This window comes from Equus quagga, chromosome 6, assembly GCF_021613505.1.
Source record: "Equus quagga isolate Etosha38 chromosome 6, UCLA_HA_Equagga_1.0, whole genome shotgun sequence".
Taxonomy (NCBI): domain Eukaryota; kingdom Metazoa; phylum Chordata; class Mammalia; order Perissodactyla; family Equidae; genus Equus; species Equus quagga.
The window spans coordinates 132,070,233-132,082,014 of record NC_060272.1 but is presented as its reverse complement, the minus strand read 5'-3'; the positions used below and the strand labels follow the sequence as shown (position 1 = coordinate 132,082,014).

The following is an 11,782-nucleotide window of genomic DNA, read 5'->3' as shown; positions in this document are numbered from 1 at the left end:
GAAAGCTGGGCTTGACTGACACCCACTCGCCCCCACCCACCCCACTCAGGTGCCAGGCCCGCCTTGCCAGAGAAGACACTGATCTGCGTTTGATGACACTTCTATGGGGCAACTGAGGATCCCAGACAAATCATCACTAATGGTCTCGTCATGGATTTACTTAAAATGATGTTTTCTTCTGGACTTCTGTATTACACAGAGTTTCCACACTAGAGCTATTTATATCGATCATTAACAGACTGTAAAAAAACAAGTCATTATAAATACTCAGACTACACATGCTGGAATCTGATAATTGATGTGTTCTTTGAAATTTTAGAGACTAAACCAAAGGGGAATGCCACTAGCCTAATTCCCTAGACGGTTATGCTCTAGAACTGTTAAGATTTACAGTAACATAAAAATGACTTCATCCTCAGGCTTCATCCACTCTTATAAAAGAACCTCTAATTAATAAAGTGGGTCAGTGACTCAACTATCCACCTCCATGTGTCATACTTAAAAAGAGAGACGACCGAAGAGAGCCTGACGCCAAACAACTTGGATTTTTCTACTTGAAAAAATTATGGAGAAAACTTAACCCAAAATAAAAACACATAATGGGGAGTAATTTAGTAAATTAGTCTCAAATGCAAGAAAATTCATTGTTAGTTTTTTCCTCTCTTTGAAAGGTTTTCAAACTTATTACAGCCTGGGACAAACCAGAAGAAAAACAAATTATATGCTGAACTTACACTTCAGTTTTTCCTTATTCAGAGAAGAAACCTCTCCCAAATAAGTAAAAGGCAGAATATCTTACCATCTATTTTTATAATTTAAATTGCTTTTTCTTTTCCATAAAATCAAGTGCAATGGAGCAGAAGTTCTGTGTTTGTCACCAATCCTTTATTGAAACTGGTAACTTACACCTTTATAATAGAACAACAAAAATAATGTTCAATATATACAGCCTTTGCATGGACTATTGGACGATACAGAAGGCAGAGTGATAACATCATCTAATCCTCATAATAATTTGTGCACAAAAAGACACCCAACAGACAACATGTGAATGTTACAGTGAAATGACATCACAGTCCAGTGAAAATTCAGCCTAGTACAAAACGTATCCATCTATTGCAGACATCTTCCTCAACGCCCAGAGCCGGCTCAGTAGGACTTCACCCGGAGTCCGAGGCAGAGATTTGGTGCGTGGCTATGAGTCTCTTCAGTGAAACCACCTCTGCAGATAAGTTTGCTATCCCCTGCTTCAAAAACAAATTCTCTGGGTCAGAAACTTTGTAGCCATTGTCTTTCATGTCAACCACTCCAGTTTTGAAACTACTCTGAGTTTTGCCATTAAATTCTTTTTGATGCCAGTGTTCCGATTTGAGAGACCAATCTTGAATGTTCGTCACTTGCACTGAGAAAGGGGTGAGGGAAGGGTGTACCATATTTGGGGCACTGTGCTTCTCGAGTTCAAAATGTCTCTTGGATGTCATGTCAATCGGCGAGGAAAGTTTTTGCGCGGCATCCAACTCGTTGTCGAACGCTTCCACTTTTATCTGCATCGCTCTGCCTTTAATCCGAAGCTTGTGGGGCAAGGCAGAGGAGTTCACCTCTGGAACTTTAACCACCGTCGTGTGCACACGCGGCAGTTCCACGGGAGAGTGGATGGGGCCCTTGGGAACCTGCTGCTCGTCCTCTCCGTCGGATGACTTCCCGACCACCCCGTCGTCGGTTTCTGACGTCCTCGGAGAGTTGCTGGAGGACGGGTGGACCTGCAGGAGGGGCGGAGAGTGTGAAAAGCCAGGAAAAGGGTTCCCCACGTAGCTCTGGTACACGGCTGCCCGGTAGGCGCCTCGGTCGTCCCTCGGCTCCCTCGTGTAGCTCTCCAGTTCCATCGGCTCTTGCTTGATGACCTGGAACTTGCTTTCAGGACTCTGCGCGGGGCCCTCCTGAGAAGGTTCCAGCGAGGACACTTCCGAGACATCAGACAGGGAGCTCTGCGGAGAATGCTTAATGACGGAGATGCAGCTGCTGGCCACCATCGAGGGCTCGTGCTCCTCCACAAAGGAGCTCATGCTGGCTTTGGAAGTCTGGTAATCTTGAAAGTACACAGCTGTGGAATTACTGAGCTTCTGAATCTCTTGGGCATATGCTGTGGAGCTAATTAAACCAAACTTCAATTTCAGGGAAAGCAGTTCAGCTTTTAAAGTGGCGTTTTCTTCTCCCAGTGCAATGAGTTTGTTCTCTAAAACCAGGTCATTCAGTCGACGCTTCTCACGAGACCTCTTGGCAGCTTCGTTATTCTTCCGCCGTTTTTCCCAATACATGGCATCTTTCTTTTCGTCGGGAATGAATTCCCGTTTCCTCCGACACGATGCAGATTTGTTTTTCCCCACGCTGCCTTCGTTTAGAAGTAACTCTTCTCCTGTCGTCAAGTCTTCAGAGACCTCAGTTAAAGCAGAGTTAAGCACCATCATCTTGTCCACACTGTGACCAGTCTCAAGAGACGCCTGCTCCTTCTTGATGGTCTGCATTTTTCTCAGCTGCATCAGAAACAATCTTAACCTATATATGCAGTGCAGGAGAACAAATTACTTTTCCAGTCTTCTCAAACGCTTGAAAAAGTGTGGTTTAAAATCCATCAATATTCTTTGTGTTCTACTCTCCGGGACAAACCTCTCCGGCTCCTCCGCCTGAATGGAGTGCGGCTCTTCTGGGTTACCTGCAATACATGAAAAGAGACAGTTATCCACGTGCTAAGTATTTATTACCAATTATGTGCCAGGAACCACACTAAGTATTTAGGGTACACAGGTCTGAACAGGACATAGTTCTTCCTTTCAAAGAGTTTGCAGTCTTGAAAAGGAAATAAGCCCCAAATATCTATATGTGAAGACGTAGAGGGGAGCCCTAGCAGCAGAGTGCTATGTGGTCCCGGGGAGCGAGAGGGAAAAGCACAGCTGCCCAGAGGAACAGAGCCAGGCTGTGTTTCAGCAGAAGAACCGGGGGGGGGCGGGGCCGTGGGGATGGGACATGACAGGAAGGAAATGACAGCTCGCCTCTGGTTGGTAAGTTCTTAAATAGCACTTGCACACTGTGGGGCTTCTGAAGAATTCTAGATAACATTTATACCCCTGCAAAGCAAACAAGTTCACCTAGTCAGAGGAACGCCTCCAAGCAAACACCTTTAAAACCAGTAAACGGATTTTGCAGTTACAAGAAATAGAATATAAATGCAGCTAAATTTTTATTTCCACAAAAACTAAATACCATGCAAACCACCAAGCTGTAGTTGTTTTCACCTGCCTCTTCCAGGGACACAGACCTGCCCACCCCAGCCCTGCCTGCCTGGTGGGCTTCCGTGCGGTCCTCCTGCCAGGTGGCTCAGCCCACCTGAACACAGAGCAATCTTCTCAGTAACACCAGCCTTCCTGGCACATCTGCACTATGAGGTTAGAAACGTCCTTTCTTCTGGTGCCTTCAAATTGATTTATCAAACATTTGCTTAAGATTGAATCATCCAAAGTGCCTTCTTTGGTGCTGAAAATTCTGTCATAATAGATTTCATTTATATAGTAGCTTTGGACCAAAATAAAGTTACTATTCAAAGGGACTTTTTTCTTTTAAAGTACAGCGCATTCTTGAAACAAAGTTATTTTAAACCGAGAGAATGTAACTATGGAAAGAATTTCTTTCCGTTTTACTAATTAGTTTCAAACAAAATTTAGAACTCAAAAAGAGAACCATCAACTGGCTTCCTTTTGCACTGATGAAATATTTATAAATCTGAATCTGGCTTGACATGAGATGATAAATCCATATTAGGTTCCAACAACAATTTTTTCACCGTGGTTTTGGATCTGTGATTCTAGACACGGCTTCTCTGCCTAACTTTCCAAGAGGTCGCACTTTCATAAAGGAGCACGCGGGAAGACAGCAGTGCCCTCAGCACTCTGCACATGGCGCTCTATCCCGCCACATTAAAGAGACTTCGTGTTCTGGGTTCACGTCACTCTTTCTCATGCATAGTTTAATAATGACTAATGAAACAAAGTTCAATTTTATCAGCTGGAAAAGCCGGCTAGTTTCTTGGGTCTTTTCGAGAAAGAATGGTGTAATAATTTCAGGATCATAAAGAGTAAGGTTTAATGCCACATTTTTTGCCCATCAAACTGAGCCAACATGGAAATGCTAAGTTGCAACTTGGTTAAACTTGTGATTATTAATACCCAGTTTCTGTTTGTTTTTGAGAATACAACTTCAATGGGAAACGAAGGAAAAGAGTCGGCCACACCAGGCGGGGATGGCGCAGAGGGGAGTCTTTCTAGTTATCACTTAGGAAAACAACAATGCCTCCAACATTCTCACTAAGGTTCATCTTCTGACATGAAAACCCATGTTTCCTCCACATCTTGAATGGATTCTCCCCTCTTGTTAGGGATTTTCCCTAATTCAGTGGAGTCCTCCTTCCTGAAGCCCAAATGGGCACCGGAGCAAAGAACAAGAACTCCAGCTGCAGGCGGGCGACTACGCTCGTCTCTTCCGAGGCGCCTTTCACACCCCACTACATCCGCAGGTGCTACTGCTGTTTTAAACATCTTACAGCTCCTTACACACTATTACTCTGGGTATTTTCTCCCCTGGAGAATCTTTCTCTTCCATGCTTTTTTTTTTCTTTTTTTTTTTGAGGAAGACTAGCCCTGAGCTAACTGCTATCAATCCTCCTCTTTTTGCTGAGGAAGACTGGCCATGAGCTAACATCCATGCTCATCTTCCTCTACTTTATATGTGGGATGCCTACCACAGCGTGGCTTTTTGCCAAGCGGTGCCATGTCCGCACCCGGGATCCGAACCGGCGAACCCTGGGCCACTGAAGCAGAACATGCACCCTTAACTGCTGTGCCACCGGGCCGGCCCTGACTTCCATGCATTTTTTTAAATTTGTCCCTTCCTTTAAAAAAAATTACATTCCTTTGACATGTCGCCTCACCCATGAGCTCTTACGGCTATGCTTTGAAGTGCCCCACCATTCTATCTGTCTTAGCTACTCTCCCTAAACTTTTCATATTTCATTATTTTGTATCCATTTTCATCACTTCTACACGGAGCGCGGCGGGACCTTTCCCAACCTTGTGGTCCACAGGCTGCACGCCCCGTGAGCCTGGCGTGAGTGGGGCAGGCAGCCCTGGCCACACTGTTGATAAGACAATCCCACTTTCAGTCAATGAAAATACCCCACTGGTCTCTAAATCTCTGTGGCCCCTTTCTTCCGGGATCCAACGACTGCATGTCCACTTGGTCATCTCTACAACTTTGTGGGGACATTCAAAACCTGTGGAAAATCTCCTTTCTTTTCGGTTGAACTTCTTCCTGTCTGAATCTTCCTACATGTCCTGGCATCTGGGATTCACCCCTCATCCCACAGACTGTCTCCAGGACTCCGTCAGCAAGTCACCACCTAAATCTTAGGATATTTTCTGTCATCTTACTGTTGAAAAGAGTTTGTCAGCAGTGAGACGCTGTAGAGAGGTGCTGACTCTGCACACTGTGTCTCGTCCACCTGGTTTGTGTGCCCAACTCGACCGCGACACTGCAGGACGCAGAGGGAGATACTCGCGTCCCAGCAACGCGCTGAAGAGGTGGGTGTTCAACTTGGCTGGTGGTCACTCATTTGCCTCAAACAAGCCAGTTGTAACCAGAAAACTTTCCCAGAACTTCCTTTGTAATTTAATATTATGTAAATTGTAAAAAAAAAAGATATTTTACTTATTAACAGAGAGCTTCTCTTATTCATTAATTGATTGATTCAACACATATGGAGCACCCACTGTGTACCGGACACTGAGCCAGACAGTGGGCACACAAAGACGGAGGGAAAACCCAAACTCGCGAGAGTCCAGGGTCGTAGCCTAGTGTCCGGTAGGAGATGGACTTGCGAAGACAGTGGTAATCGAGGGCTGTGTGAGGAGTGACGCCAACAGGGGGCCCAGCTGCACATATCGCCTCGCCTCTAGACGGCTTTCTTTGGTATGGTCATGAAAACCAAAACAGTCATAAGAGGTGTCATTTACTGAACACTTACAAGCCTGCCATTATTTCATCACCTGCACAATAACCATTTTCAGACGAGAAAACTAAGGCTCAGAGAAGTTAAGTGACTTGCCCAGTGTCACACAGCTGGTTAAGCGACAAAGCTAAGACTCCAGCCCAACTCTGAGCCAAATCTGGTTCCTCTAACAGTACCTCTCCTCTGCTCGCTGAGGGTCATTCTCTGTCTCTGTGCAGCGCATCTCATTCACATACTTTCTTCTTCTGTGGGATTTATTCTCATTTCTGAGTAATATACACCCATTTGCTCAGTTACTTTGGGCGCAGGAAAGCACTATTAGATGCTGTCAGAACAGACAACAAAGGTACCACCTGGAACTTTTCTCCAGCTTCCTCAGAATTGTTTTATATCCTGAGAGTATTTAATGAATTGAGAAAACATTCTAATTTTCATATCTCTGCTAGAATTTTAATCTCCTGGCCCTATTTAGGCAAAAATAAATAGAAGAAAAGAAAAATTATAGCTACAGACATTGTCACCTGTGACTTTTTTTTTTTTTACAAAACCAAAAATGTATCCATTTTCAACTTTGGGGGTGAGCAACTAAAACACAGAAAGATTGAGTGACTTTCCCAAGATCACACAGCAGCTGAAGGCAGAGACGGGCCCTAGAATCTATTTATGCTCCTCACCAGTGAACTTAATTAAAGTGAAGGGCAAAGACGGTTTACAGCGCCTTCTAAAAACATCAGCATTTATGCTCAGCTAATGAGCTTATTCAAATGCCAATGTTTTCGCTTATGATTAATTTAACAGTCACCTCACCTCTGCCTCGTGTTTTCAGATCACGACTAACGCTACGTCAGTCACCGCTTGTTTCATTTTTGGTGAGTAATTGACACTGCATGCCAAGTCTACGATGCTGGCGTGTTCAGCATGACCAGCTTCATTACACCCATTAGGTAATATGGCTGCTTAAAAAACACAAATAGAGAGAGAAATTTAAGAGCAGGAGTCATCACATTCCAATTGACATATTTTCCCATACCTAATGCGGACGTGCGGCCTCTAATTATTGCTTTTTCATGGTACATTACACTATTTCCACAGGCAGGAGCCACGTCTCATAAGCCCAGAACTTTAAAGTCTATTTAAGTCAGATGACCTAAATATTGTTTTTAATTAAGGTTAAAATCTGGTTTAGAAGATTCTCTAAAAGAATAAAACTTTACAACATAAATTCTAGACCAAATTTCCACTCGAGGAGTAACCTCATTACTTGTGTTTACAATGACAGACTGTGTCTTCCTGGGCCCCCACCGCATCTCATAGAGAATGGTTGACAATTCAAACTCTTTACAAAACAAGGAAGGAAAAAGCATTCTGTTTCAAGCATCTAAAATCTTACTAATAGTTTAGACATTAGAATCTACTATGAGATATTTTGTTATTAATTCTCTCTTTAAAGGGGACGCCTTATTGCAAATTGTTTCTATTATCTATTTTAATTTTAAAATTCTGTCAATACAAGATGAAACACTATCTTCTGTGCTCAGTGATTTGGAAACATTTTTATAGAACTCTCTCATTTTCCCTCTATTTTCTGAATATGCTACTCACTCCCTCAGAGGTGTAGTATAGATACCATTACAGAAAAAAATTCTTTTATGTTAAACTGCAAACCCTCTCCCTCCACTAAGCAAGCATTTGCTTGTTTTTGAGAGAAATGCCATTTAAGTTAAGAAAAAAAGTTACTCAATTCACAGCTCTTTAAACTATTGCTGTGTCGCTCCATTTCTACCAGCAAAACGTTAACCTTATTTTCTTCCTGTGGGTAAAATCCATGACGTGACGTGACTGTTTCAATAAAATGCTTTTCTTCTATTCATGGATAAAAATAAAATCCAGTATTTAAAAGCAGAGACAAAATAGGAAAATACATGTGCAATCGAGTGGGGATGAAGAAACTCAGGAAACACTGAAGTCGTAAGAGGATTTTCCAATCAGGCTGAAAAATAGAAGCCTTTTTAAATTAAGAAAACTATGTTAACCATTCTGAGTGCCAATTAAGGCCTCCCATTAATAATATAATTCTGTCTCTAGGAACACAGACTTTAAAGCCAGAGAGAAACGTGTACTTGATGGAGACATGAACACACACATAAACGGCCTCTCACACTTTGCCAAAATCTATCCTATCATAGCAACAAACTGACCTATTTTTTCTATTTAGGTGCAGCTGTAAAAGTGTCAAAACCAGACAGAGTTTATGACAAATGAAAATATTTCAAGTTTGTTGCTCTCTCACCCTCAACAAAACACAACTTGAAAATTAGATTTAAACAATAAATATGACGACAATGTTGCATTCTATTATCATATTGATATAATTTAAGGAACTGAAATATGAAATAGTATAAGGTGACCTTCTTTCATAAAAGAGGCCAGCGCTTGCAGTTCAGTGCACAACAAAAATATTCTGAAGACTGCACGGAGTAAGCACACAGATGCTAACGCGTGCACACAATCGTGCAGCTGGAGAACTACGTAAAGACAAAACCGCCCCCACCAACGGGTGACAGGAATTGAGGGGGAAACGCGTTTTTAAAAATCTCCAGTCACTTCAAAATGGGGACCATTAGTTTTCTTGAAACTTGCAAAAAGAGAATTTGTCAGTCTAGCAACACATCTGAAATGTTAAGGGACACTAACAAGCACCCAGTAACCCAGTTATAGGAAATGCTGCCATGGGTAAGTAATCCCAGAACACACACAACACGGAGCAATGATGGCAAAAGTGGTGTGTACAGGGGCTGGGTGGGGCAAGGGTGTGGTAGTAAGAGTCCTTCAGTGCTCCTACTGACACTGAAGCAGCATTCTAATTTCACTTTCTTTCCCAGGGCACAGATGATTATAAATGTCCTTTACTTTACTATGTGCCTTATGAATAAGACAGATTTTTTCCAATGTTTAGTTTTAGTGTTTATTTGAAGACAACTTAATAGCAGTTTAAGATCACCGGAAAGTTAATTAATAAAGACACCATGTTCTGATAACTAAAAGGCTTATAAACATCATTCTGATTCCAATGAAACTGAGTCTTCAAAGCACAGATTATTACAAACTGTATCTAGTAAATCCCTACTAAATTTTATCATAAAAACAAGCCTGTGCTCTCTAATTAAAGCCAGATGAAAAACAGTATTTTTTTTTCAACTAGAGGAAAGTTATTTGCAAAGAAATTTGAGAGATAATTGGGGGTGGTAGTAATATAAATTCATTTTGAAACTGAAAAACTCTTATGTAATGTCTGTGATCAAAGGTCAGCGTCTTTCGACATTCTCCTATGAGTCCCATCTGGATAAAAATCAACTCAAATATAATTTAGAAAAATAACAGGATATCAAACAATGTGTTAACCCTGTGAAATAGACGCATACCTTACAAAAACAAGAAATGAATATTAAAGGAAACTTCAACTACATTGTTTCTGTCATATTTTGAATTGAATCCCAAGTGGGCCCTCATTCCTCAATCCGTATTAAAAATAAACAACTTTTCACGGCACCAACGCCATCTGGATTACAATGGAAATAATGAAGTATGTGTGAGTTGAGCTGGGGTAAAAATAAAGCCGGGCACTATGACTGTGCCTTTTCCACTCCCCGCTGCACTCACATCTACCTCTCCAAACTGACTGGATGGACCAAGGCAAGGTCACTAGAAATATCCCCGCAGCGGGTGAGTCAGGCCCCGTTGCTCAACCTGGGACAGGGCTCTCACAGAGGGTTTTAATTTTCAGGCTGTTGCATCATAGTGATGTTATAATTGCACTTTGCAAAGATAAGCCTTTAACACAGAAAAGGAAATTGTTTCAAGAACTACAGCGAGCCTGCACTCATGCAGGGGAGGGGGATGGGGGGGGGGGGTCCCAGCAAGGCTCCGCCCCTTTTCAGGCTCCTGGCCTGGGCTGCTAATCAGTTTCTCTCGCCTCCACTCCCTTATCTATCAAATAGAGATGACAGCACCACACTCCACACAGTGCCTGGCACATGCAGGGCGAGCTTTTAGTGAATATTAGCTCTTCACCTCCTATCTGAAGAATGAGCAGTACCCAGCAACGAGGATGATGGCAGTTCTAGGCCTTTCTAGCCTCTGGAGATTCTTAGGGAAGCAGTGCAAGCGTAACCCAAAGACATTTTCTGTATTAGTCAAAGGGGCTTAAAGGGGCCAGACATCAGCAGTTTCCCAGGAGCCATCCTTAGTTTTCCGGCGCATAGGCTGCAGCCCACACGCCCACCCAGAGGGCACATCTGCGGGGTCTAACCAGCCTGGCGATCTCAGATCACAGAAGTTTAAATGCAGAGAGTATCCAGGCAGGAACACCGGCACAGAGAGGTCCAGGGAACTGGGCAAGCAGAGCTGCTGGGCACTTTTCACACCATTCCTGCCACCATCAACTCCCCTGTATGTTCCTTCACACAGTTTTCCAAAACATTAACTCAATGACTCAAGAAGTCTGAGATTTTGCAATCCTGTCAAGAATTCCTTCCAATCTCAAATTACCATTGAACATAATGGCAAACACTTTCAAAAAAAAATATTTAATCATTATTAGAACAAAAAAGATTTCAAGAAGGCTCTTTAATTGTATGCTTAATTCAAACACCAACCTTTACTATTACTGCATAAAGATTTAGGTAGAGAAAAATGAAGATGACTCCCTTTACGGAAAAAACAAACAAACCTGGTTCCTGGTCAATGACACAAGAAGCCTTTACTGAGCTCGTCACAACCGCCCAGCGGGACAGGTCTGATTCCCTCAGTTTACCCTGGAGGCGGATGTCAATCAGGGCAGCGCTGAGCTCACAGGCTGGGGCCTGGACGCAGCTCAGCTGAGCCCAGAGCCCGCGACCTCCGCGCTTCACCCAAGTTGTTCTCTAACTACTGACAGAGCCTGACACTCAAGAAACAGACTGAGGGGGGACAGGGGTGCAGGATACGACCCCAGAGAAACCGACTTTCCAACAAAGCGCATTGCGCTGATGGGCTTTCAGAGAACATCTGAGATGCCGCCCTGAACTCCCTGCGGACTACTGCAGGGGCACGATCGCGGAAGTCTTGCGCCAGGATTGCGTTACCAGAGTGGCCGGGACAGCGGCGGCTACGTGTGCCTTTTGATTTTTGTTTTATTTTGAACTCAGGAGGTTCGCGTTCCCTCTGCTCTAGCCTGTGACCGCATAACTAAAGGTTTAAAGGAGGAAAAAAGACGTCGACTCGAGTAGCCACAGTCAAGCTGGGGCCCCTCTTTCCATCACCATAAATGCTGGAGCGCCCCCGCCCCCAATTTCTGTGGTCTGTTGACATTTGGGGATGTTCTTAGGTCTTTTTCACTTCGCGAATCAAGAAGCGCTTGCCCCCGAAATACACGGCAGCCTCCAGGAACAAAGGTGTCCGCGGCGCTCAGCAGCTCGCCGCGGGGGAGGCGGGTGGCAGACGGCGGGCCCCAGGGCTGCCCGCCAAGGGTGGCCGCCGCGACGCGAACGCTCAGGGCGCCCGCTGCCCTCTCCGCGCGGCCTCGCCCTGGGTCCCTTCCCTCCTCCCCTGCGCGCGTCCCCTCCTCCCCCGCTCCCCTCCGCTCCTCCCCTGCCCCGCTCCCGCCCTCCGGCTCCCCTCCCCTCCCCTCCCCTCCCTCGTCGGGGGAACCCAGAGCGCACCCAGACGCCCCGGCCCCGGGCCGGCCCT

General features: G+C 44.3%; 1 protein-coding gene across 1 annotated transcript; it reads right to left on the bottom strand.

Annotated features, from left to right (window-relative positions):
• Positions 1–863: 863 nt before the first annotated feature.
• LOC124241098 (nuclear factor interleukin-3-regulated protein) lies at positions 864–11,421 on the bottom strand. The gene is made up of 2 exons (XM_046664667.1): positions 6,863–11,421; positions 864–2,710 (listed from the first exon to the last, which is right to left on the bottom strand). Exon 2 carries the CDS (start codon positions 2,535–2,537, stop codon positions 1,161–1,163), a length of 1,377 nt encoding a protein of 458 aa, XP_046520623.1. The 5' UTR covers positions 2,538–2,710; positions 6,863–11,421; the 3' UTR covers positions 864–1,160.
• Between the last annotated feature and the right edge of the window lie 361 nt (positions 11,422–11,782).